We start from the raw sequence: 27,765 nt of genomic DNA on the forward strand, positions 1-27,765 counted from the left end.
TAGGAAGTGTCTGGCTTCCTCTTTAATTTCGCTCGTTGAATCACCATGGCATTGGTAATACTAATAAATTATATTCAAGGCCTGTTAAAACAGTCACTACTAAAGTTCTGTTTGACATTGATATCACACAAAGAAAACGTAGGTCCGTAAAGGAAAATGATCTACAAACACTAATTTACCAAATGTACTGTACTATTTACTTGTATGTGCTGTAGTAATCTGCTTAATATATGTGTAATTTTTCTTATTTCTTTTTTTCCTGCACTACCTGTTTAGATTTTTTTTGTTTTTTTTTATTTTGCTACCCTAAGGTTGCTTGGAAGAGATCGCTTACAACAATAACCACCCTGTTGCTACCTTTATCTCTATTGTAAATCTGCTATTATTGTTTTGTGTTGCAATAAAGAATATTTATTTACTTACTCAATTTAAAGAAATACCTAATATCGTTAAATTGGGTAAGTAAATAAACCCACCTGGGTTTAGATAATTTTGAACATTTTGCCCACTAACAACTTCTGCTGTGTGGACCCATTAGTAATCGGGAGGATTGGAAGTCTAAGAGGCAGGCCTTTGCCCAGCAGTGGACCTTCGGAACACTTTATAGACTACTTAATAAAAATCGGCCAAGAGCAATATGTCCGGCCATGTTCAGTGTAGGGTTCCGTAGTCACCGTTTTGTTAGAATATGCTTAACACATTCACTGCCAGACAAAAAACGGCGCACTACCCCAGAAACCGGTGGTCTATAGCTGCATACAAAACAACACAATGTGTTAACGGGGCTCGCAGCACTGTGTATGTCTTTTTACTAAGAAAATTTGCAATAATTCAAAAACGGCTGATCATCTTTGCTTTAGCTTTTTTAAATTTCTATCAAATCAATCATATCAAACCAGCGTGCAGTTTCGTGTTATCAATTTTATTTACGTAGTTGTTTACAACATCGCGAAAATCGTTATTTGCTTCTCTATCGCGCTTGCATATTCGAACGATAGAGGAACGAAAGGATGAAGTGCTTCGGGGTAGGCCCTCAGACAACTAATCGAATCGGTTCATATAATCAGCGTAAGTATATTTTTCTATTACGCATATTGTTCGGATCTCCAGGTCAATTTATACTAGTTTACCTCTTCATTTTTTTGGGAGAACCTAGATTGGAGCAGACAAGATCTCCCCTACAGCAAAGAAACCAAAGGACCCTTGTTCCCGCAGTTCCAATTGGTTCCAAATAGCCTCATGTCTAAAATGTCGTATGATATGTCTTATAATATAATGTAAGCTGTTTAATAAATTATTAACATCTATAAATAAGGCTATTATTTATATCGTGCGATAAACGCGTTCTATAGTTTTTATTTTTTTAATAATAAAATAAAACAAAAAATAAACGTCATACGTTTATTGAATCCTTAAAGTCTAACAAGGCACAATGTATACTTTTAACAAATACGAGTATAAAAGAGATTCACTCTAAATACATTCTCTTAAAAACGCTAACAATTACTTATATAATAAAATTGTAACAATAAAAATATGGAATGATGAATAGACAATAAAATGTAATTAATTGCTTTGCAGTTTAATCGAGTCCCCAATGGTTTCGCGAGGGACGATAAAATACGCGTGCTAGCATGATCACAGTAAAGCAAATAGGAACTCGCAGATTCCACCAAACCGTCTGTGTTCTTAACAAATTTGATTATACCTATGGAAATGTTCATAGTTGGTATGAAAAAAACAAATTAAAAATATTTCTATTATCTATTTACAGACATAGTAAGCATTTGCTGGGGCCTCTCTTTAGGCTTACAAAGCCTGTGTTGAGACGTCGCGCTCTTCCACAACTGTAATTACTTGTAGGTACATTATATTACAAAATTACAGAAAAATCTTAATTTTTTTTTAGGTATTTATATATTTTATTACATATATTTTTTATGGTTGGTGCAACTTTAGATTTGCTATATATTAGCAGACACATAAGAGTTAGGTTGCCTCAATTAGTCCAAGTAGTCCGTTATTTTAATACAAAATTGGTACAAAAACGAGAAAGTAATTTGGCAAACCGAACTGTCATTTTAGTTCCGAGATTTAAAAACAGCTTAACCCATTGAGTCCCAGAGTTTGTAATTTGCAAGTTGTAAAGTTAGATTCGAATTCATAATGTCTTTGTCTACTCGATATCGCGTCCGTGGACATAGAACTCATGCCTAAGCCCTCGCTATGACCGCGTTTGAAGCGATAGCCAAAATTCAATTCTAAAATTAAAAACTCAAATCCGTTTTCTGGCTGGCAAAATACCCCTAGACTCCAAAGAAGGGTAGGATGGTAGGCTCGTTAGTGGTGGAACAGCCTAAGGTTGGTGTGTGCCAGCGTGATCTTGTGCTCGTTGCAGGCTGTAATGACCTCAGCATCGTTGTTGGAGCCGGCCGGGCTGCCGATGTACTCTACGCCGCACTGTTGACCAAAAAATACCTTAGGTACAATACTGATGGCTTTTTAACGGACTTGGAAAAAGAGTACATTACTATAGAGGGCGGGAAACGAAGGGTTGCAGGCCAAGTAGATATAGACGGCCGAGTGTAGCGAGGTCGGCAACCCCGTTTTTCGCCGAGATTTGTATAGTGCTTTTCTCAAACTTGCAATGAAATAATTTAAAAAAAAATAGGATGATGATGATTGCTGATGATGATTGTTATTATTACTTTCGGGTGATTTAAAGGGAAACGAAAATTTGATTATTTTTACACTACGACGCACGGTTTAGGAGATATAGCCCTATAAAGATTACTGCATGACTGAAAAAAAAAACTTTATGGGGCTGTATCTCCTAAACCGTGCGTCGTAGCGCAAAAATAATGAAATTTTTGTTCCCCTCCTTTGAATCCCTGATATAATATTTAACAAACACAAAAAAGAAAAAAAACACAAAAAGACAAAAAAAGAAAAAGAAAACATAATGGCAGTATTTTGCTTATAGGTTTTTTATGGTTGAATGCCAAGACGTGCCATAATTTGAAATTCATTTATATATCATCTTCACTCATCGCACCTGATATATAGTATTTCCGGACTTAATTTAAAGTAAGTCATGTCAACATTTCATTACAAGTTTGAGAAAAGGAGATTCTTAAGGTATGTTCACTGGTTACTCAGAAACTATTAGACAGATTTCAATTTTATTGGGTATGATTATTGGTCCCATTGTCAATATCGTCATCTGATGACGGGATCATGGAGAAATCGAGGGAACTCTCACTTATGACTTTAAGTGCCATTTGTACAATAAAATTATAAACTTTTTTTGATATTTTCATAGTACCCAAGTCACGTATTTGCTCTCGGAAAGCATCGTCATTTTGCAAAGTAAAACTGCTGTAGAAGACTAGAATGATGGACATACTGTTTTGGGATGTCGAATCTTTTTGTTTAATTTTTTTTTGTGATATTTTTTGTGTAAAGGGATAAAATATTAGAATTCCATAAACCGTAAAAAGAGAAGGTGATAAAAACTTTACACGCGCCAGACGTTAAAGAGATAACAAGTTCTGTGATAACGTTATCAGGTCGACCGAAATGGGTAACTTTTTTTATCAACAGTTTCTTGTGCATTGTCATAATAAGTGTTTGGCAAAAATAAAATTCATTTTTACAAGTAGTACCAGCTTTTATTGCTGACTGTAGGTACTTTTCTCTCACCATACTGCCGTTTTACTTGTAAAATGCTAAAATTTGAGCACAACCGACTTGTATTTTACACCATATTACCCTTTAATACATATAGCCAAGTTTTTCCTAAACCCCCAAAGCTAAACTTGAGTCAATATCTTTAATAAGTAAATATTATAAGACATTATTATATAAATGTATTAAGTCCCACAGTAAGTTCAATAAGACTTGTGTGGCGTTACAATTTACACGAGTACTGGTTGTGTGGGCGCAACTTAGCGCTCCCATACTTTAGTTTGGCCCAGTACTTTCTCATTTCAAACATAGAGAGAATCATACTGTCTTTGTCTTACGCTAGTACTAGGACCCCAAAGAAAGGGATGACCATAATTTTCCTAGTTGTTACCCACTGACTAACAAGTTGTGTTGTCAAACTATAAATTTAAATTTGTAGGGAAGCGTTTATAAGCATAGTTAGTAGTCGAGGTGGTCTGTGGACGGTGTATAACTGACCTGTACAGCACGGTCGATGTTGTCCCGGAACGGGAAGAAGGCGTCAGAAGCGAGCGCCACCTTGTCGAGGTGCGTGAGCCACTCGCTACGCTCCTGTTCCGTCAGCAGCGCGGGCGCCGGGCCGTCGAACAGGGACTCCCACTGCGACAGCGGCATGTCCGTGCCTGGGGGGTGGGATTATATACTATACTTGTTACTACAGTAATATTAGTAACACACTACTTATACTTATGACGTCGTATGATGATCCTTATGATAGTTCATTTTTATAAGTTTGCTTACATCTTTATACGAATAACCTATTAGAGCATCCTCGTGGCAAGCGACAATATTGTACTATTTGCATAAAAACGACACATATTATGTTAAACGACCAATTGAGAATCGCATTATAGAGCAGCCTTGCCGATCGGTTGCATCCAATTGATAAATAAATAAATCAATCATTTATTCAGAATAACTATAACACATTTTACAAAACAACTCTTCTGCCAAACTGCAGGACAGTTTGTTGGCAGAGGGACTCCCTTAAAACATAGATGGGTAGACTTAACTAAATGGCTAGTTACTTGTTAAGTACATCTTATTGCTTATGGTGGTAATTTCAATTTGATTTTGCTTAAGAGAATCATTTTTATTTTAAACTTGAAAATCTGAAGGGATTTACACTCCCTTATATCATACGGTATTTTATTATACAATTTGGGGACCAAATACTTCCTACTTCTTTTTCCATAATAATTATTACCACACAACGGAACTTCTAACATTTTCTTACTATTGTTTCTTGTTAATCTAGGGCGGTTTTTTTTTTGAAAGTTTTAATGAGTCATTTGAAGACACAGGGCCCTCGCTAGGGATACGGGCGACCCTGTGCCCGAGGTGACATATGCGAATGATATTTGTGTTTTATGCGATGCCGGGTCCGGCATCACCATCAGTCAAACAATGGTGATGCTCAGTTTTTGAGACCCGGCGTTGTTTATGTGTGTGAGCTTTGATGGACCCATGGTCCCCGCATTGAGTACGGGCGGCCATGGGCCCAGGTTGAGATTTGTGAAATTTTAGTTATGTTTTAGGTTGTTGCGTTTTTATTAGTTTTTCGGTGAAATTTAATTTGGTTTGTGTTATAATTAGAGTGAAATTTGCGAAATGTTTGATATTGGATAGAGAATTAGTTTAGATTTTGAGTTGGTGAAATTGGTTGTGGTTGGAAGGACCGCAGTAGATATAAATGAAGGCACTCAACGGACGCTGCTGCCCGTCCGTCGGTTTTCCCTTAGTCGCCTTTTACGACACCCACGGGACGAGATGGGGTGGTGCTATTCTAAACGCCGGCACCACACGGCGAGGGCGGTTTATGTAGGGTTTAAATTCATCTTTGTTGAACTGCTCTAAGGCCAGCAAAATTCCTACCTACCTATGAACCGGCAGCATACGGCATTGCACAAATAATTCCTCATAATCACTTTTTTTACAGCTAATTTTAGTTTTTTTGTCTACTAATAATTTCATAAAGCGTATCTGTAATGACATAATCCTATCTAGATAAGTCTTAAATGTCAGCAGTCTACCGTAGCATGCCAGACCATAAGAAAGCAGAGAGTCAGCCAGCGCCAATACATATTTTAACTGGTGAAGTTTTATTAGTACAATTCTTAATTTTTTACATAGCTTATTAATATGATTTTTCCAAGAAAAACCGATGTGAGCGCCTTTGCTCTCTCCGGCCTCGACACCGAATACATGACACAACCGTACTAATCATTAGTCCCGTTGAGGAAGTAGTCGATAACATTAGACTGCACGGCGCGAGTATACTGTCTTATAGCGATGCTTTAACTACCATCGAAGCCGAGTATACATATTGTCAGATGACGACCAAAAAAAATCAACCTTATTTTGATACTATGGTTCACAATGGCTCTGAACAGGTATTCATTAGTGAGTTTTGTTTGACATCTGACGATATGCTGCAACACTGACTAATGGTCCCGTTGAGGAAGTAGTCGATAACATTAGACTGCACGGCGCGAGTATACTGTCTTATAGCGATGCTTTAACTACCATCGAAGCCGAGTATACATATTGTCAGATGACGACCAAAAAAATCAATCTTGTTTTTATACTATGGTTCACAATGGCTCTGAACAGGTATTAATTAGTGAGTTTTGTTTGACATCTGACGATATGCTGCAACACTGACCAATGGTCCCGTTGACGAAGTAGTCGATAACATTAGAATGCACGGCGCGAGTATACTGTCTTATAGCGATGCTTTAACTACCATCGAAGCCGAGTATACATATTGTCAGATGACGACCAAAAAAATCAACCTTGTTTTTATACTATGGTTCACAATGGCTCTGAACAGGTATTAATTAGTGAGTTTTGTTTGACATCTGACGATATGCTGCAACACTGACCAATGGTGCCGTTGACGAAGTAGTCGATAACATTAGAATGCACGGCGCGAGTATACTGTCTTATAGCGATGCTTTAACTACCAGATGATGACCAAAAAATCAACCTTGTTTTTATACTATGGTTCACAATGGCTCTGAACAGGTATTAATTAGTGAGTTTTGTTTGACATCTGACGATATGCTGCAACACTGACCAATGGTCCCGTTGACGAAGTTGTCGATAGCGTTGGCCTGCACGGCGCGCGTGACGCCCTGCTTGAAGCGGAGGCCGCGCACGCGCGGGTGCGCGCGCGACCACCACAGCGCCGCCTTGCTGCCCGCCAGGCGCGTGCAGTGGATGCGGGACTGTTGACCTGCTCCGATGCCGATAACCTGCCACAAGTAATTACACATTCATCTGTCATCTAGTAATAGTACATTACTATAGAGGCCGGGAAACGAAGGGTTGCAGGCCAAGTAGATATATACCCCGGATAGGGATACGCGGCCGGCAACCCCGTTTCTGGCCGAGATTTGTATAGGGCTTTTCTCAAACTTGCAATGAAAAAAAAAATGTAGCCCAAAAGAAGGTTGCTTTATAGGCCTAGGTGTGTAAAACTGTATGAAATTCCTTTACATATATCATCTTCATCCAGGGTTCGGCAGTATTTCAATTACATGTATTTGAAATACGTCTACGTATTTTGTATTTGTATTTCAAATACTATACTCACATGTATTTAGTATTTTGTATTTCAAATACTTAAAGCTTAAAAATACATTTCTACAAAATACATTTTATAAAGTCGTATTATGGAATGTTATTAAATTTAGCTAGATCTAAGCTAGACTAAGTGAGTGGGTGTGTGTTTATAGGTATAAAATGCGATGGCATCCAGAATACTGCTCCCTTGAGGATTGGCAAAAGTTATTTATTTAGAATCTGTAAGAATCTAGCAAGAATAATGACGATGTCTTTATCGTCTTTGCATGACAAATGGCAGGCCGTCAGCATCTGGGAGCAATTATAATAAGTTATCTTTTTAATAATAAGAAAAAATAACTTAACCTCTGCTCCTCCGCTCCAGTCGAGATAATGTTTCCATTAACTGGATACGTTCATTCACCAACAACTCTGAACTTGTCTTATAATTAGCTACATGCATGAAATTTTTGGAGAATGTCAATCGATTCTTCCTCCCCTGAGATTTTTTTTTTAATAAACCTGCTATCTGTTATACTTTTCCTAACAACTTCTAAAGTTGCGTATATTAATGTGGCGCGCGCACGGGTACGCCAAAATGCATGGAAAGATTCATGTAAAATAAGTTGTTCGTTATTTACGTCGTTAAAAAATGTATAATCTTTATTAAGGCACTTAAAAAAAAATCTATCATGCCTTATGCCTACCATACGTATATTCCTAGCTAGCTAATACATACTTATAGGAAATAAGTTTTATGGAAGGAAATTCGTTCTTTAATTCATAAAAACCTGTAAAAAATATCGGCACATAAGTTTTCAAAAAATCGTAAAATGTATTTAGTATTTAAAATACATTATTTTGAAAAGAGTATTTTTGTATTTTGTATTTCAAATACCTGTCACCAAAGTAATTTGCATTTTATATTTCAAATACAATTTTTAATGTATTTTGTAATTTGTATTTCAAATACGATGAAGGCAGTATTTTGCCCAACCCTGTCTTCATCGCACCGGATACGTAGTATTTCCGGGCTTAATTTGAAGTAAGTCATTTCAATATTTCATTGCAAGTTTGAGAAAAATATATTTAAAGTCTTTTTTTCCATTATTGGGCGCCATATTAACCAAGTTAAAATTGATGCTCATTCGAAATATCTGATGTCTGTAGACAGCATTTTTGAGAGTTCCAGCAGCCTTATGATTGCCCTTTTCCTTAATGCTACTAGTTATAATTGTATAAGTCTAATACTATCACGCAAATCATTCCCTGTTTCACAAGATCTACATTACAATAATGTTGCCGCACGTGAATTGTTTCATGCATTATAAATACTCACAAACTGAATTAACCAAGTTCTTAGACTTAATAATATAACCTTCTTTAAGATAGACCAAGTTTTTCAGTCCCAAAAATATACTGGTTGTTTCACAAAAGCTGGCACGAATGGAATGAACGAAACATTCATTATACGGGTGTAACATGTATCGGTATACAGTCATACACACATATATATTTTCATTCACTCATTTGTTCTACTTGTGCCAGCTGTTGTCAATTGACCTGTACGCGAGACGACGGTTCGCTATACCTTACTAGTTCTCCCATAGTTGTACTAACCTGTCCATCCCTAGCGAAGCACACTGAATTGCTCTGCGTGTATTTGAGCGCAATCGTAGCCACAATGAGATCTCTAACAGCGTTCTCAGGCAACACCTTCTTGTCAGTCACAATGTTCTTGAACAACTCCGGCGTGATTACAGCGTCGTTCCTCTTCTGTTCTAAGGTAAGACCGAAGATTGTCTTCTGTTCGAGGAGGGCTGGGTCGTAGGTGGGGTCCATCTAAAATGAGTTTCCATGAGTCCATCGGAATTAAATAACAAAAAAAAAAAAAACAACGTGTTGCACTCCGGGAATGCCGGCAGAAGTGAAAACTTGAATATTAACGTTGTGCAGTTTTGATATTTTGGAATGGTTATGGAATAAATTTGCATGAATTGCTTTAACTATCAGTATAAAAGTACTATCATTTATGTGGTAAAATACAATATTCATTTATTACACTATTGTACACAAACATGACAATTTATATTACATTTAAAATTTGACTACCGGCTTCAATGACATTGTAACAGTTTTTCGATCAGGTCACGTGTCCGTCTTACGAATTTTCAATCAGACGAATCTGTCGGTGACCTGTCGCGAGTTTAACATTTTTTCCCCATCACAAAAAGTGCACAACGCCGCTAAAGAAGTTTTCACATCAAAAACTTAATCAACACAATAATAACTATCGAAATAATTGCTCAGAAAACTTCACAAATCAGTTCAGAAATACGACTTACAGGCAGGAACAACAACTAAACATAAGAAAACATTTTTGTACAAGCTGAAACTAAACGCTTAGTCAATCTAAAATATGAAATACAAATGCAAAAAAAAAGTAATATCTGGATATAAGTACATCCGGGGATCGAATCATGATCATCGCTGTTACCATCTGCTTCTGCTTAGAAGCTGTTGCTATTTGGCAACTGTGTCATTATATGATACACTTTTTTTTTGTAAGTCGGTGAAATTAGGCTACTTATTCTTGAGAAAGAATTTAAAGAAAAGAGGGCTGCAATGGAAAAATCTTCCATTTTTCGCCTAGCCCCCATTCGCCAACCGTCCTTATTTAACTATGTTTTTATACTGACCTGCAAGACACAATAGCTTCCACCCTTCTTCTTCTTTAACAGTTCCAACGCTGCCTTGCTGTAACCCGGGGCGATGACACCATCGGACACTTCTCTGGAGATGATCCTGGCAGTAACTTCATCGCACTCATCGGACAGGGCCACGAAGTCCCCGAACGAGCTCATGCGGTCGGCGCCGCGCGCGCGCGCGTAGGCGCACGCCAGCGGCGGCAGCGGCGGCGGCAGGTCGCCCACCATGCACACTGCGGCCTGGAACCATTTCAATATTATATACCATTTATTGACTATGGAATTCTATGCTAGGTATATGATAAAAATGTTAAAGACGGTTATGCTTATGTAACATCTTTGCACTGTGGAACGATGCCATACTAATAAAAATATATGGAATTTGGTAAGGATTTTGGGAATCTGTTCTGGAATTTCCCTCTCAAATTTCATGTTTTTTTGTCAACACCATAAAAAGTTATCATCGAAAAACCTAAAATTCTCAAATGAAGAAGAAAAAAAATCGTTTATTAGCACAATAACATAACATTTTAAACTAACTAAAAATATTTACACAAAATTTAAGAGTTGCGCTAAATGGTCCTCACTCAGCATGGTGTCGCGGTATGAACCACATGGTACACTCTGCGACGCTGATTTTCAGTAAGGCCCAGTGGATGGACTAGGTGGCGCTCAGTTAATAGATTAAGAATTAATAGATACATATATTAATAGTTAAGAGAGTTCCGGTTCCGGTTTACAATACGTCAGACGCTTATGTGAACGCTCTCGTATTTCTTACGCGAAACAGTGTGAAAAAGAACAATAGCTTAAAGTAGTGACTTTCCCCTTAAAGTTTAACTGGCCGCGCGTCGGAATAAATAAAAAACTCGGCATATCCAGTGACTACAGTGCTAATAACTCAATATAAAACGATCTTACTGAAGTGAGGTTATCTGTCACTGTCAAAATTATAAAGTGACATAGAGAAAAGAAGCGGCAGTCTAAACAACATAATAAATCGAATTGCGTTCAGAAATTATAATTTTTTACGGTTCTTGACACCCAGTGTGGCCAGGGTAGAAAAGTTACCCGTCTTTGGTGGAAAAATTACAATGGAGGAACAGTTTGATTTGCTTTGGAAGAAACTGAAGGACGAGTTAGAAAAGCAGACCACGGCTATTACCGAGTCGGTCCACACATCCCTTTCCCTAGCATTTGATGAAAAACTAAAACCTATCATTCAAGAAAATACAGAAATGAAAATAGAAATAGATAAACTAAAATCTACAGTGAAGCGATTAGAAATTGATTCCAGGAAAAATAACATAATACTCTTTGGGATAAAAGAAGAGGAAAACGAAAATATAGAACTTATGGACATAGTTTTGGAAACTCTAAATGGTATCAATAAGAACTCAATAAAGTCCAACGACTGGGATAGGTGGGAGATCAGTGAAGTGCAAAGAATTGGGAAAAAGGAAGATTCAAGAATCAGGCCAATAAAATTAGTACTCACCCTCGGCTGGAGAAAAATGGAACTCCTTAAAAACAGAAAGAATTTCCCAAAGAATATAAGTGTAACCGAGGACTTCTCAAAAGAGACCCTCGAAAAAAGAAAGGCTCTAGTTCCAAAAATGATAGAAGCCAGAGAATCTGGCAAGTATGCCATCATTAAAAATGATAAACTTATTGTGAAGGAGAAACGTGAAAAGAAAGAGAACAATGATAAAAGAAAGCGGGTTCCATCTTCCCCACCCAAGACCCCTCCAAGCAATTTCAGTACAACAACAGGAGAGAACAGAGTGCCACACTCTCAGCCCAATAAAGTACCAAAAACGAATAATTATAAAATAATTACAAAGGAAGGGAGCTCACTTGAACAGACTCAATCAAAAAACAATTAAACTACGGTAACCGGAAAACACTGACTAAAATAAATAGAACTAGCATACAAAACACAACAAAAATAACATTCCCCAACCCGGCTGGTCCCCGTGGGGAATTAGACCATATCCCCCCAAAAAAATATCAACAAACGAACCAGATACATATAGCAACCATAAATGTACGCACACTGAGAACAGAAGATAATCTGCTAGAATTAACAATGGCACTGGAGAACATAAATTGGAGTATAATAGGTATCAGTGAGGTAAGGCGTATGGGCGACAAAATAGAAGATTATGGCGATTTTGTTCTATACTCTAAGGGCGAGACGCCAGGACAATATGGAGTAGGTTTCATGATACATAAAGAACTGAAACACAATATTGTTGAAGTCCAAGGGATTTCAGAGCGCATAGCAGTCCTCAAAATCATGCTACCTTTACATAAGAATGAATGGACCATAGTACAAGTGTACTCTCCTACAGAACAATCCTCTGACAGCACCATTAATGAATTCTATAAAAAATTAAATGACACATTAACAAAAATAAGTCCAACAAATTTAATCCTGATGGGAGACTTCAATGCTCAAATAGGGAACAGGAGAGACGGAGAGGAAATCATAATGGGACCCCACTACCAAGGCAAAAGAACAAGAAACGGACAGAAATTAATAGATTTAGCCTTTGAACAACACTTAGTAATTTTGAATTCAATATACAAGAAAAAACAAAACAGAAGATGGACATGGTCATCGCCTGACGGTCGTTATAAGAATGAAATTGACTATATACTCACTAACCGTGCTAGATCATTCGAAGACTGTAATGTCATTGCAAAATTGAATTTTAATACTAACCACCGAATGGTCCGGACCCAGCTAAAACCTACACCAATTAAATCTACCAGGAAATTCACAAAGCACCAGAAAGACATAATGAAAAATAATGAACCACAATTAACAAACAAACAAGTAGAAGAAGAATTGATGAACATGGATGAAGATCTTTCAGAATGGAATATACTAGAAATCTACAACAAACTCGCAAATATTCTAAGTAAATATAACAATGGAAAAATGAGATTTGGAAAAGGCAAAGACATACTATCAGAAAAGACAAAACAAATCATGGAAAACAGAGCAAAATTGTTAGAAACTTCTCCTAAAACAGCAGAAATTAGAAGAGTCATTACTCAATTAAGTAAAGAACTAAGAACGAATATGCGAAAAGACAGGAAAGATCATAGACTACGGACTTTGGAGAACCTAATAGAAAAAACCGGAGGAACTAAAAAAGCCATGAAACTACTACAAGGAAAGGAGCAATGGATACCCAAACTAAAAAATTCTTTCGGCAAAGACAAAACTAAAAGACCAGACATTATAAGTACTGCCACAGATTACTATAGCGACTTATACTCAAAAAAATCATCAACTGAACAAATTGAATTACCTGATTCGGACAAAGTACCATCGATTATGCAAAGCGAAGTCGAAAAAGCAATCAGCACTCAAAAGAGAGACAAAGCATTAGGCCCTGATAATATATCAAATGAAGCGATACTTGAAACAAAAGAGATCATTACACCACTCCTGACTAAAATCTTCAACATTATCCTGGAAACAGAAAAGATACCAAAATCATGGACAGTATCCTCAATTAAACTATTACACAAAAAGGGCAACAGAGATGACATAGGAAATTATAGGCCTATAAGCTTAATGTCAAATATGTATAAAGTATTTTCGAAAATTATTCTAAACCGTATTACCAAAACTTTAGACGAAAATCAACCGAGAGAACAGGCAGGCTTTAGAAACAACTACTCTACAGTGGATCACATACACGTAGCTAGACAGATAGCAGAAAAATGCAAAGAATATAACATTCATTATCACTGTTGCTTCGTAGACTATTGCAAGGCGTTTGATTCACTCGACCACTCAAAAATCTGGAAAGCTTTGCTAAATCAGGGTGTCGAGCACAAATACATAAGGATAATTAAGAACATCTACACAGGCACCACAGCAAGAATTAAATTGGAAAAGGAAGGCTGTGACATAAATATACAAAGAGGAGTAAGACAGGGCGACCCTTTATCACCCAAATTATTCACAGCAGTTTTAGAGGAAGTATTTCGGAAATTTGATTGGTCAAATAACGGCTTAAATATAAACGGCGAGAAACTAACCCATTTGAGATTCGCGGACGACATAGTGGTCTTCGCGAGTACAGCAAGAGAGTTACAGCAAATGCTCGTAGAACTGAATACAGCTAGTAAAGCAGTCGGACTCTCTATGAATCTCCAGAAGACTAAAGCAATGACTACTAATAGTATGGAGGCCACAGAGATAAAAATAGATGACAACACCATTGAGTATGTAACAGAATATATATATTTAGGTCAACTAATATCCAACCATGACTCAACAACAAAGGAAATAGACAGAAGAATTGGAAACGCGTGGAAGAGATACTGATCTCTTAAAGAGGTCATGAAAAATAGTCAAACAAGTATGCACATCAAAAGAAAACTCTTCAATACATGCATTCTACCAATTTTCACATACGGCTGCCAGACATGGGCACTCACCAAAGCACAATGTAAAAGGTTGAGTATAACTCAGAGAGCCATGGAAAGAAGCATCTTAAAGAGAAGAAGAATTGACAAAATAAGTAACAAGGATTTAAGAGACAAAACAGGATTTACTGATGTGACATACAAAACAAAACAACTGAAATGGAAGTGGGCTGGACATACTATTAGAGGAGGAGATAAATGGAGCAAAATTGTAACACTATGGCATCCTAGAGGACATAAAAGAAACAGAGGTAGGCAATTTAAAAGATGGTCCGATGAAATAGAAGACATGGCTGGAAGGACTAAAATATGGACCAGATTAGTGCAAAATAAGGAAGAGTGGAGAAGATTGGGGGAGGCCTTTGCCCAAAGGCACACAGAATCGGTTATCGTAGATTAAGGAAAAACTATAGATACAGTATAAAAAAATGTATTTCTGATATGAGGCTATAAATAAAAAAAATAAAATAAAAAAAATATTAATAGTTAATAGATACATATCCCACCACAAGTCTGGCGTCGTACAGTGCATCGTCCTGTCCGGGCCAGTTTCGGCTATGACAACTGAATTGTACTGACTAGTGGAAGCAATGTTCGTGGTCTCAGGTGGCTGATGGAGCCAACTGTAATGTAATATGCTATGCCACTAAAATTAATATTGGTCAATTAGTGATAATCACACGTAGTGGTCAACGGCTGGCGTAACATAAACACTTAACTATCACAAACTACCCTTATGTCACTTGTAACAAAATATCTAGTCTAACCTGCTCCGTAAAAGGTAATCCTATAGCGGCGCCAGCGGGCGACACATGCTTGAAGCTAGTGGTAGCTGGAACTCTAATGGCTTGTTTCAATTCCCCGACTAATTGTCACGCGTTGAACGCGTCACACAGGTCGCGACCTGTGTGGCGGTCGGTGGACTTGGAAGGATTACAAGCAACATATCTAACCTCCTGCTCCGTAAGAGGTAATCCTATAGCGGCGCCAGCGGGCGACACATGCTTGAAGCTAGTGGCGGCAGGAACTCCAAGGGCTTGCTTCAGTTCCCGTACTAGTTGCCACGCGTTGAGCGCGTCACACAGGTTGATGAAGCCGGGGGAACCGTTGACGGTTGTCAGCGGCAGGCGGTCGCGGGTTGTGAACACTTGGGCTGGCTTCTGGTGGGGATTCATGCCTGAAATAGCATTTCATTTAGTTTTGTACCGTCAATTCGTCTGATTTGAAGCAATGCCAAATGTCGAAGATAGAAAAGCGTAATGCAAGCTAACACTGTACATCTTGGGTGCACATTATTCCTATAGCTGTAAGACCCATTTCATTTCGTGAAATAATAACTTGAACGTTACGTAAAATTTTCTTGTGTTCCTTATTTTAAGGTCATGTCAGCTTATTTAAAGCTCCTTCAACCTTATTTTAAAATAGTAGTGGCAACTTTCCTTCAAACAAGAAAATTAAAAAGTAAAATAAATCTCGCTGAATGAGTTGATCTCGCTGTTTAAGTACTGGTACTTGAATCAGGAAAATCGAGTGAAGTGGGCAAACGAGCTTTCGACGCCATGTCGGCTGGAGTGCGGCGTAAGGCAGGGAGGGTTAAGCTCGCCCTTGCTCTTCAGTTTGTACATGAATGCACTGATTGAGGAGCTCAGTAGCACTCATGTCGGCTGCTTTGTTGACGGAGTCTGTGTCAATAACTTGAGTTACGCAGATGACATGGTGCTGCTGGCTCCGTCAGTCAGTGCATTGCGTCAGCTTATTGGTGTCTGTGAGAAGTACGCGACATCGCATGGTTTGTCTTACAATGTGAATAAAACCAGCTACATGGTGTTCAGGGCGGGAAATAAATGTCCTTTCTTTTTTCCACCAGTGACACTTAATGGTGTACCCTTAGAAAGAGTGACACAGTTTAGGTACTTGGGGCATTTGTTGACTGACGACCTGAAGGACGATGTAGATATGGAGAGGGAGCGCAGGGCATTGTCAGTTCGAGCGAACATGCTAGCCCGCAGATTTGCTCGATGTACAGTTGAAGTTAAAACTACACTTTTCAAGGCTTACTGTACATCGCTGTACACGTCAAGTCTGTGGGTTAGATATACTCAACGTGCTTACGATGCCCTGCGCATCCAATACAATAATGCGTTTAGGATGCTGTTGAGACTCCCGCGGTTCTGCAGCGCGTCTTCCATGTTTGCGGAGGCGCGCACAGATGGCTTCGATGCCGTCTGGCGCAAGAAAACTGCCTCACTGCTTGACAGGGTGCGCGGGAGTGGCAACAGCATTTTAAGCATGATAGCCAATAAGTTTGATTGTCCTCTTATGTGCAAAATGAGCCAGAGGACTAAATCACTTTTATTAATTTATTATTAGCGTTAGTAAACTAACATGTAGATTAAGTTCAAAACTAACAACTATGTGGACCATTATGTTGTCTATAATAAATAATAATAATAATAATAATAATAATAAATCAGCCAATACTATTGATTGCTAGCGTGCCACAAAGGAACAATCATACATACATGCATGTTATGCATAGACTCATTTCATTACCTTCGTTTGCGTTGCGTTGTCGGATAAAAAGTGATTAATGACAGTATTTTAGAATGGCTAATCATTGAATGAATGAATGAATGATCGTTTATTTGCGTTAAACAAGCGTATATATACAAGGTGTTAAATGTTTAATTACATCACGATTCTTGTTTGCCATGACTGGCGTACAAATATTACTACTTACTAACTAGCTAAACTAACTATGTACAAAATGTAAAAGCTAAACTAAAGCTGGATAGTTTGTACAACCCTTACCATAACGCAAAGTCATCTGGGCCTTCCCTGCGGAGTATTGCTTGCGGAAGTAGTCAGAGATCGCCGTGTCGTATTCTGCCGTGTGGGTGAAAGCCTTCAGGGCCAACTTTTGCCTGGAAACAGGACCATTCTTTAGAATAAGTTTTAGAATTCAGCCTGAATATCACAAATAAATCGGTTAAATTCTAAGTATACTAATAGAGTCGATATTTGAATAATGCCACTTGTAATATATCTAGAATATAAACTTTATGACTATCGCGATAAGGTATAAAATCAAATGTATAAAAACAATCACAAACTAGATAGCCAAAGTATATCCTAAATATAACTTTTTATTGCTAATATTACTAGAATGTGGTCAATACTAAATTAAATTAAACTCCTGATGCCGGATGTACAAAGGCAATTTTTTTTTTTTTATTACTTAGGAAAACTTACGGCTACAGTAACAAAATAGGTTGCGAAATAGAAATAGCAAGCCAATATTACAAGTTTCCATAGGTAGAAGTTAATATTTATAATTGAAGACAAGCTGAAAGGTTATCACATATAAGATATTGATTGACACTTGGTAACTTGGCTATTTATGTTTTACGATAACAACATGATCTATGTTAACGCTAGTTCAAGAAGCTTGCCACAGTCATGATTTTTAGAAATGCCTAAGATTAAGTATATTAAGCTGCGGACTAGACGCGTTGCGAAATGTTACTAATGCCAAACCACAGAAATAGTTGCAACTGAGCTGATCATTAGAAGGTGTAATGGTATTTAACAGGCGCGGATCCAGCCCTCAAAAAAGGTTGTGGTCACAGCCACCCGAAAATCGGCCAAGTGCGAGTCGGAGTACGAACTCACTCATGAACAATCATCATCGTTCATGAACGATCATCAGCCTATCGATCTCAATAGACCGTGAAAGTGTTACGTCACAAGTATAGGGGGTACCTAATGATTCCCAGACCTATTTTTAGGGTTCCGTGGCCAAATGGCAAAAAACGGAACCCTTATAGATTCGTCATGTCCGTCTGTCTGTCCGATTATGTCACAGCCACTTTTTTCCGAAACTATAAAAGCTATACAGTTCAAACTTGGTAAGTAGATGTATTCTATGAACCGCATTAAGATGTTTAAACAAAAATAGAAAAAAAAAAAAAAATTGGGGGTTCCCCATACTTAGAACTGAAACTCTAAAAATCTTTTTTCATCAAACCCATACGTGTGGGGTATCTATGGATAGGTCTTTAAAAATGATATTGAGGTATCAAATATCATTTTTTTCTAAACTGAATAGTTTGCGCGAGAGACACTCTCAAAGTGGTAAAAAGTGTGCCCCCCCCCGTAACTTCTAAAATAACAGAATGAAAAATCAAAAAAAAATATATGATATACATTACCATGCAAACTTCCACCGAAAATTGGTTTGAACCAGATCTAGTAAGTAGTTTTTTTAATACGTCATAAATGGTACGGAACCCTTCATGGGCGAGTCCGACTTGCACTTGGCCGCTTTTTTTGTAGATTATCGATTCGCAGACAACGTTTCGCCGAACATCGTTTGGCAAAGGGATTTATTCGTACCTAGATGTAACTTTTAGTCGACTAACGTTTGGTAGAGTCTAGGTTCACATACCGTTCAATTACAATTATTGGAAGGATTGCGGAATATTGCTATTTTACAATAAAAAATAATAGTTATTATAAAAAAACAAAAAAACCCGACTGCACACTAAAAAAGAGGAAAACAAGCCCCACAAGAATAATGTTGTAGATGGTAAGTATCGCAGGCGGGGACCAACAGGGTTACTTATAGTCATTTTGGTTCTTGGTCCCCGCCTGCGATACTTACCATCAACAACAATATTCTTGTGGGGCTTGTTTTCCTCTTTTTTAGTGTGCAGTCGGGTTTGTTGTTTTTTTATAATACTTAATTATTTTTTTTATTTATAATTTTTTAGTTAACCCCAAAAAAACATCCCATATGACACTCCCGTGATCAAGACGAATCTAACGATACCTCATACATCAAAATCCATCAAGGCGTTTAGGCTACAGGAGGCCACAAAGAAACAGACATACATACGAAATACATCCTCCCTTTGGCAGTCGGGTAAAAAAAAAATAACCAAATTTCATTTCCCAAGTTTTTTTTTTCCAACTATACATTTTTCAATCAAATTTTCCCTATATACTTATTTGACAGATTTCAATTTAACAAATTACCATTTCCCTAACAATAATTAAACAACATTCATTACACCAAAATGTTTCACTTGGTTTAAAAATGTTTAACAATTTTTAGTTTATCAAACATGTTTAGTCTATTTTTATTTTTTTTTTTAAATAAAAATAAAACATTATTTAAAGGATAGTAGAGTATCTACATAGAGATTACCGTACCAAAAGTTTAAGTAGATCGCATTAGCCAGTGCGGTTTTTTTTTTTAATTATTTATAAAAAGTTTTATAAATTTATTTCTGAGAACATAACAGAGATAGGAAGCTGAAACATGAGGCTTATTAAAAAAAAAATACTGTAAACATTTAATGGAAAGGCCGGTTTTCTATGAAAGCACGGCAACTAAATAATTCGAGGAATAAAAATGGGGACAAAAATTTTTGAAATACGGAAATGTATAAACATTGTTTTTCGAAAAATCTCATGCAATACATTTTTATGCTATGTATTGAGTGGAAAAATGATTATTTGGCGTTTATGTTTTTGCGATAGATTCTTTGGAAAATGAGAATCAAGCAAAAAACTTTTGGTAATCTTTTGGGTCTTTGAATTGGTGTCTTTTTTTCTTTATTTCTTACTTTCTTATTTAGCAAAAAACTTAGTAATCCATTAGTAACCTAAGAATTTCATTTGGCAGAGTAATCTGTCCAATTAAACAAATTTTACTCGAGTAACGTTTTTTTACATTTAATTTCGAATATAGTGACAGTTAAATTATAACAGTTTAGTTAGTTTAGCAATTGCGGTACTACATACGTATTATCGGGGTATAAAGTAATGTATCGGAAATCGCAAGCAATTTATTGCAGTCCATGGAGCCGTTTTTTTATACTACGTCGGTGGCAAACAAGCATACGGCCTGCCTGATGGTAAGCAGTCTCCGTAGCCTATGTACACCTGCAACTCCAGAGGAGTTACATGCGCGTTGCCGACCCTAACCCCACCCTTTTTTTTTTTTTTTTTCACGCAGGGGTAAATGCATTTACGCATCTCACCCCCTGGCTGGGGAGGCCAGCTTGGGGGGTGGTATGTGGGACTCGCTCCTCCCGGTACTCCCTCTGTTAAACAGAGGGAGGGGAAGAGAATACCCACTAACATCCCCTGCGGCGTTGCCCGCTCTACCGTTATTGGGGGACGCCACGGGGTCGCGAGACCATTCTACCGTGCCGTCCCCCCAACCCTAACCCCACCCCCCTCATCAGCCGTTTAAACAGATAACTACGCTAAAAAACTCCTACGCCTGAAAATTAAAAGCTGGTATTATTTTTAGAAATTTGTACTAATATTTGTAAATGTTTTAGGTTTCTAAGACTCCTTAAGCTAAAAACAATGGCCCCTGTAATGTTAGTAAATTATTATTATTCTTGTAAATAAGTATCAGCTGGTATTAACATGCTCGAATTTCTAATTAATACTAAAAATCACTCTAACTATCGTGTTTCGACCAAGGGTTTCTCGGGTAATTGTGACGGTTACTAAACGATTATTTTACCAAAAGTAAATCTGCTTATCAATGTTATGCCAAGTTGCCAACTGACTACTCTGCGTAATGAAATTCTGCCAAACCGTCCTCTGCCAAAGCGTCTGCGAAACGAAAATCAGCGTAATTTTACCAAGCGAATCAATAGGGCACCCTATTAGGGTTGTGGGCATGCCCATCGTGCCCACAACGGTGGATCCGCCCTTGGTATTTAATAATGCCTATTATTGACAGGTTTCTAAAGAAGTCTGAGCCACTTTTAACGAGGCCATAGAGTTATGTTCTACATCTTTACAGTTGCTATACTAACCTAGTTTCCAAAGAAGTCTGTTTCTTCTGGTTCAACTCCTCAATAACACTGACGTAATCGCTAGGATCACATAGGATCGTGACACGGTCGTGGTTCTTTGCCGCAGCCCGGAGAAGAGTAACACCACCGATATCGATGTTTTCCACAGCGTCTGCGATGGTCACATCGGGCTTGGCTACGGTGTCGACGAAGGGGTAAAGATTGCACACCACTACACTGATCATGTCAAACTTCTGGCGTTTCATGTCGGCCTGATCGGAGTCAGTTAGCCTGGGAAAGAAATTTTATGACAATTACAAATGAAAGATACAAATATGCAATGACCAATTAATATTTATCTGCTGATCAATGTGTGTTGTGTGTGTGTCTCTTATTTTATGATAGTAAGGATGAATCCCACCAATACATTTCTGAAATTAATGAAATTACTGTCTTGATAACTCAAACACAGACTTACAGAATTTTTTAAAATATTTGTATTAAATGTCAAATACTCAGACCAAATTCAAGATTTAAAGTGCCTTCATTAAAAAAAACATTCATTGTTGTTTTATACCAAAACTATAGGTAATAGGTCCACTCACAGAATGCAGTTTTAATAATCTTACTCAATTTTGGAAGCAACATAGCAACAATAACATTGCTAATTATATCATCACTCGTAAAACAGGCAACAAGTCACTACACCTCTCCCGCACCTGCACCTTCCTAAAGAACCACTAGGTTATTTGGTAAACAAGTAAACAGATTTTCACTTCGCCAGTATGTGACCGTGTACTGCAGGATGCAGAAACTTGACGCGACCACTGAGCATCTCCGGTGCTTCAGTGATGTCGGTCGCCGTGCCCCCCCTACTGACGAGACCTAGTCCGATGTCTAACAAGCATATAGCTAATGGCATTAAGACTTTTTCCATCACCATACTCCTTCCATACCCTCACCTTCCCAGGGAACCACTAAGTTAAGTTATAAACAAGTACAGATCTTTACCTTGCCAGGATCCCTCCGTGCACCGCAGGATGCAGCGACTTGACGCGTCCCCCGAGCATTTCCGGGGCTCCAGTGATGTCGGCCACGTCGCGCACCTGCAGCCCGGCGGCGCGGAGCGCGGACGCCGTGCCCCCAGTACTGACGAGACCTAGTCCGATGTCTGACAGGCATTTGGCTAGCGGCACCAGGCCGGTTTTGTCGGAGACGCTGAGAAGCGCTGGAATGCAAAAATTTTGTACCAATTTGATGACTTGAAACTTATCTTGAAGCACAAAATATAGATGATTAATTTAGTGCAGGTTGCATGCTAATTGATATTATCAACTAAACATAATTTGGTATGCCTTGGGTACGATATATTGAAACAAGCAAATGTATAACCATCATATGCAGTATCATGTTGTATACACCTATGTTCGACGAATAAGGTATTTGTATCTTCATTAATTTAAGTCAACAGCATGTGACCTTACATATTGATTACATTCTATTTGTAAACGGGAAGGTTGTTGACCTAAGTAAACTAAAATTTTTAAGAAATTAACTGTAGGAGTTGAATGCATCAACTAAACAGGCCCTCAGGTCATGTTTTGTACTTAAGTACTATTCTTTCAATGTATTTCTGGCTTCTTTGATTATTAATCATAGCATTCAAGGATTATTACTTATGCTTTGTTTCAAAAGGTTATGGGCCCTGATCAGTTACAACCTATACCTAGCTATCACGTAAAATGTTTGTAGAAGTTTAGCACATTAATCCATTTGGAAATGTAACATTTAAATAATAAAAATGTGGTAAAAAATATTTTATCAATTATTTTTTAAATTAAGCCCAACCTAAAGAGACTTGAAGGAACTGTCATAGCGACCATCATTCTACATTCTGCTTATAAAAAAATATATGACTTACCTAACTTTCCATTGGCTGCCATGTCTGTATGTTCGAAGAAGTAGAAATCAACTGAGAGTCAACAATCGCCTGTGTTAATATGGAATGACCTTTCGCAGGGGTTCCTGATAACAACATCTTGTTTATTACATATTCATAGGGTTGAACAAAATCTGTTATTTTTAATAAATTCTTGGCTTCACCTATATTAAAATGTTTTGATTTACTTTCATTTTTTTATATTATAAAATGGGAAACACTACGGCTAGGTTCACATGACGTTAATTTTTGCCGTATACCGTATACGGGATCTTATCGAATACCATAGTGACAGTAAAATTTGTAAAGCAAATTTCAAAATCGTTTACATGGCTTTGGAAGTTGCCATACGAATTTTGCTGTCATTAAGGTATGGGATAAAATTCCGTATACGGTATACGGGAAAAATTAACGCCCTGTGAATCCACACATCTGAAAATTATGAAATCAACCTAAATGCCAATTATAACAAAATTATGACATATAGAACATTGATCAACATTGTTTTGGCTGTATTTTTTTCTCTTTAGGCGGGTCCACACAGAGCGTGCATACGCGCGAGGTAATTTCCTGACCGTTTCCCTCGCCTGAGCGCGCCGCCTCGGCCGAGGCACGTCTACACTGGCCGGTTTGTGCGTGAGGAAATTGCCTCGCGCGTATGCTCGCCATGTATGGACCCGCCTAACAGCATATTTTTTTATTCATTTCATACTTCTGATTTGTCTGTATGATATTGATATCTAATTTATGAGCCAAGAAATAATTTTCTATAGATGAATTGAATGAACCAATTATATTTATGAATAGTACAACTTTTTGTATTTTGTAAGGAAAATGAAGACTAGATTCATCTTTATTTTTCTGTGTAATTTTTATGGTGACATATATTTAGGGTTGTATTGTACTTATTATCATACCTCAGTCTGAGGGGGCAATTTTATTTTGACTTAAATAGTTTGAGGGTAAATGAAAGTTATTTATAAGTCATCACTTTAAAATAAAGTTCAAAATCAGGTGGAAAATATATTTATTCCCTCTGCCATAGTCACTAGCACTGATGCATTTTTGCCCCCATTCAACCAAAGTATGCTTATCAATCAAAGATGGATTTATTACTATTTAATATTGTTTGCATGTGACAACCCTGACTGCCGTACGTCAATACACATTGTGATGAAAATATTATTGTTGTTGCCTTATGTATGTCTGTGATGATATAATTGACAAATATTTCACTTTCAGTCAGTTGATAAGTTAGAGCAAACAACATTAATTGCTGATTATCAATATAAGTTGATTTAGTTATATAATTGGAAATTAAGGAAGATTACCAAGGAAGGAAAATTTGATTTATAAATTTCATGATAACCGTTCCAATAAGGGTCTTAATTTACTTTTACATAAATTAATGAACTAAGCGAGAAGAAATAGATTGGTAATGAATTTCTTTAAGAAGTCAATATGTTAAGAACAACTCATAAGTAATATTTGGTCACCTTATAACTTCTAAAATCTTTAATGTATGTAATGAATTCTATAAGCCACAATATTAAACTCCTATAAGACTCAGACATATTAAAATTATTTTAAAACTCCTATAAGACTCAGACATATTAAAATTATTTTAAACGAGCGAGCATGTCAAGTAAGTGACCCATTTGAAATAATTTTTAATATGTTCTAAAAGCCACAATGTACCTAGTTAAATCATATTATGCACCACATTATAAAAATCTTTCTCATAATAGATTTTAGTATCTACTTCTGTAAACGGTTAGTTAGACAAGACCTTCCAAAAATGTATAAACTTCAACTTTTTTTCCTTAAAAGTTTGTGAAGTTTCAACACTACTTAACCACGTCTTACCACGAGGAAATTGATAATATAACCCTTTTGTGGTCTACTTGCTGTCGAAATCGAGCTTCAATCACTTCAGTAACATTGTACATCGATAAACTACTACATTTATAAAAGTGTTATAAGTAGGTACTTGGTAATTAGAAATGAATCAACTTACCCAGTTTTTAAAACTAAGTTTGCGATAGCTTAAGCCGGTGCCGGTTTCGTTCGGTACGGTGAAGCTGAAACTTGTAAAATTAAAATGGTATTCTAAGCCTGTGTTAAAATACTAACCTTCTCGACTACAAATTAAGGACGAATATTATTTGGTACTACTATGTTATTGACATTAATTGGGGGTTATTTTCCACTTATTTTTTTAAAGAGGTTCCAAACTTCATAATACGGACCAAAGAGCATATAATATCTACGTTTTAAGAGACGGGACTCCCATACTAGCGAGTGGAATCAGTTTATTTCGCAATTCATTACCAAAATGTACGACAAAGAACTGTCAAAGACCTATAGTACCAACATAAGCGATTTAAATAGTGTAGTACGCTACACGCTTGCGTTTCTTATCGATATCGATAAATTGGGGAGGGTTGAAACACTAGACTCCTGTCTACAGATGTTGTACTCGAAATCAGGTTAGTATCGAGTCCACATTTAAGTTGTATGTTATATAGTGGATAGTTTTTTGAGTGGACTAATACGTGGTCGAGCTTAATGTGGACCCGAATTATTTTTATACAGTTTTTAAGTCGAGGTTTTTATTATTTATTAATAAAGCTTTATTTTCAAAATAAACTGCACATACATGTTTCAATAAATGTAACTTTTATGAAGAGAAGATGTATGAGGTCTTCGTTCCCAACAAATTTCACCCACTGCCTGCATCTGAAAACATACAGACTTGGATAAACATGACTTTATCTACAGTTTATATTCCAAGTGTTTGCTAATGACTAATGAGATCATCAACTGATTATTTAGCGCTAATATGCATCTATAAATCATGCTTTTTGGCATCCAGTTATCAACAACCCTTTATCAGTGCTCTAACTTTTTATGTATTTATATGTCTGTTAATCATGAAAACCGGTCTGACCTAGTTGGCAGTGACCCTGCCCATGAAGTCGATGGTCCCAGGTTCAAATCATGTTACGGGCATTTATTTGTGTGATGAGCATGAATATTTGTTCCTGATTCATGGGTGTTTTCTATGTATATGTATGTATGGGTGTGATATATATATATATATATATCGTTGTCTAAGTACACACAACACATGCCATGCATACTTTAGGACTAAGTCAATTTGTGTAATAGTGTCCTATAATATATCTTTATTTATTATAAAAGCAGAGATTATTTTCTTACATTTTAGGTTAATATATTAAATAATTACTAGATAAAAGAATAGATGTTAAGTAATGACCATTAATGCACAAATGATAGATTATTTTCCACTGAAAATCTTCGATGAATTAATTATGGTCATATTGCATGCAAGTTCTCAGGAAATTTCACATATTTAATTAAATTATTTACGCTATACAAATAAACCTACAGTTGCCGATAGTTAAAGTACGTCCCTAGTTCACAACGAAAAAGAATATAAAATATCTAAAGCAATACTTACCGGTCTTCATCCAAGGGAAATTTCGCCATAAAATCCCTTTTTTCGTGATTTTCTCGAGTAGCTCGCTTACCAAATATTTCACACTTAGTAAACCGTTTTCTCCGTGGCATTGTAGCAAACTCGCTCTTTACTCTGATCACGGTTCACTATTTCCGATTTTTTCACTAAACAAAAAAGAAATTGCACGAAATACCGAACAAAACATTGAAGTCTTCATAACAAGCAAAAGAATTAGGTTTGACAGTTCACTTTCACTTTCACTCTTTTGTCTATGGCTACCGCGCAGAGGTTTGACAGTTGACTTGATGTAAACTTGACAGAATATAATAGCACTGACGTTTTCTTTTACTTCGTTGGCAATGATTTGCGAAACAAATTCCATACAAAACTTTTTTGTTCCTAGTTCCTTCAGCCTGACTGGCAATTTTACAGTCTACAATGTGGTCTACAAATAAAAAATAAAAAAGTAACTTGAAATCATTCTTAAAAAAAAACATTACCTTGGTGATGCCCGACCAAAATTACCATTTTCCATTATTGCAGACGTCGTGTTCAATTATACAAAAGCTATATAATTAAATTAATGATAAAGCAGGACAAACGTAAAAAGAAATTAAATTCTACAATAGACTTATTTTCAAACCTAGCGTTAGCGAAGCTTGAACAAAATGCTTTCGCATGTGCAAATGCAACCAATCCTCGTGAATATGTTGTGAGCAGGTTCAATGTAAGTATAAATTATTTTTTGGCGAATTAGTTTTGGGATTTCTTTCGAAATGGCAGTGCTATATATTTATTCAGTTTTAAGTAATATTAATATAGGACAGGTATACAGCTTCCACAGCTACTAGTAAATGTGTTGTTTGGATTTTTTGATTGTTGTGGTAGCTAGCTCCCCATAAATAGGGAGTTTCTCTGTGCAAGCTTGGTCACCCTCTTCTGTTTGAGCTATCTAATAAAACGACAGATACATGTCATCAAAAGCCAGAACAAAAAAAAGACAAAAAAAGATACATGTCATTTTACATGCACAAGTGCGAAAATACGGCTGCTTTATGTCTATTGGGA

The 27,765-nt window shown here is 37.0% G+C and overlaps 1 protein-coding gene across 3 annotated transcripts; it reads right to left on the reverse strand.

Moving 5' to 3' along the window:
- Window positions 1-1,387: 1,387 nt before the first annotated feature.
- On the reverse strand, window positions 1,388-25,524 carry LOC133520565 (bifunctional purine biosynthesis protein ATIC). Of its 3 annotated transcripts, none has more exons than XM_061855068.1 (11): window positions 25,347-25,524; window positions 23,196-23,299; window positions 22,286-22,502; window positions 21,296-21,565; window positions 17,265-17,377; window positions 15,407-15,630; window positions 9,993-10,241; window positions 8,914-9,135; window positions 6,806-6,983; window positions 4,186-4,349; window positions 1,388-2,460 (listed from the first exon to the last, which is right to left on the reverse strand). In XM_061855068.1, the coding sequence occupies exons 2-11, from the start codon at window positions 23,215-23,217 to the stop codon at window positions 2,341-2,343; spliced, it is 1,779 nt and encodes a 592-aa protein (XP_061711052.1). In that variant the 5' UTR covers window positions 23,218-23,299; window positions 25,347-25,524; the 3' UTR covers window positions 1,388-2,340. The 3 variants fall into 3 exon arrangements, with proteins under 3 accessions (XP_061711052.1, XP_061711051.1, XP_061711050.1); XM_061855067.1 differs by having other exon boundaries at window positions 25,231-25,524; XM_061855066.1 differs by lacking the exon at window positions 25,347-25,524 and adding an exon at window positions 25,080-25,224.
- Window positions 25,525-27,765: the final 2,241 nt, after the last annotated feature.

The sequence above is a fragment of the Cydia pomonella genome, chromosome 8 (assembly GCF_033807575.1).
Source record: "Cydia pomonella isolate Wapato2018A chromosome 8, ilCydPomo1, whole genome shotgun sequence".
Classification (NCBI taxonomy): domain Eukaryota; kingdom Metazoa; phylum Arthropoda; class Insecta; order Lepidoptera; family Tortricidae; genus Cydia; species Cydia pomonella.

Bases quoted from the DNA above. Each gene is read 5' to 3' on its own strand.
- LOC133520565 (XM_061855068.1), bottom strand. From the start codon at position 23,217: ATGGCAGCCAATGGAAAGTTAG. The intron at 10,242-15,406 runs GTTAGATATGTT...AAATGGTTCCAG, and splicing joins TACCTCTTACGGAGCAGGAG to GCCGCAGTGTGCATGGTGGG. The intron at 9,136-9,992 runs GTCAGTATAAAA...AACTCATTTTAG, and splicing joins GAAGCTATTGTGTCTTGCAG to ATGGACCCCACCTACGACCC.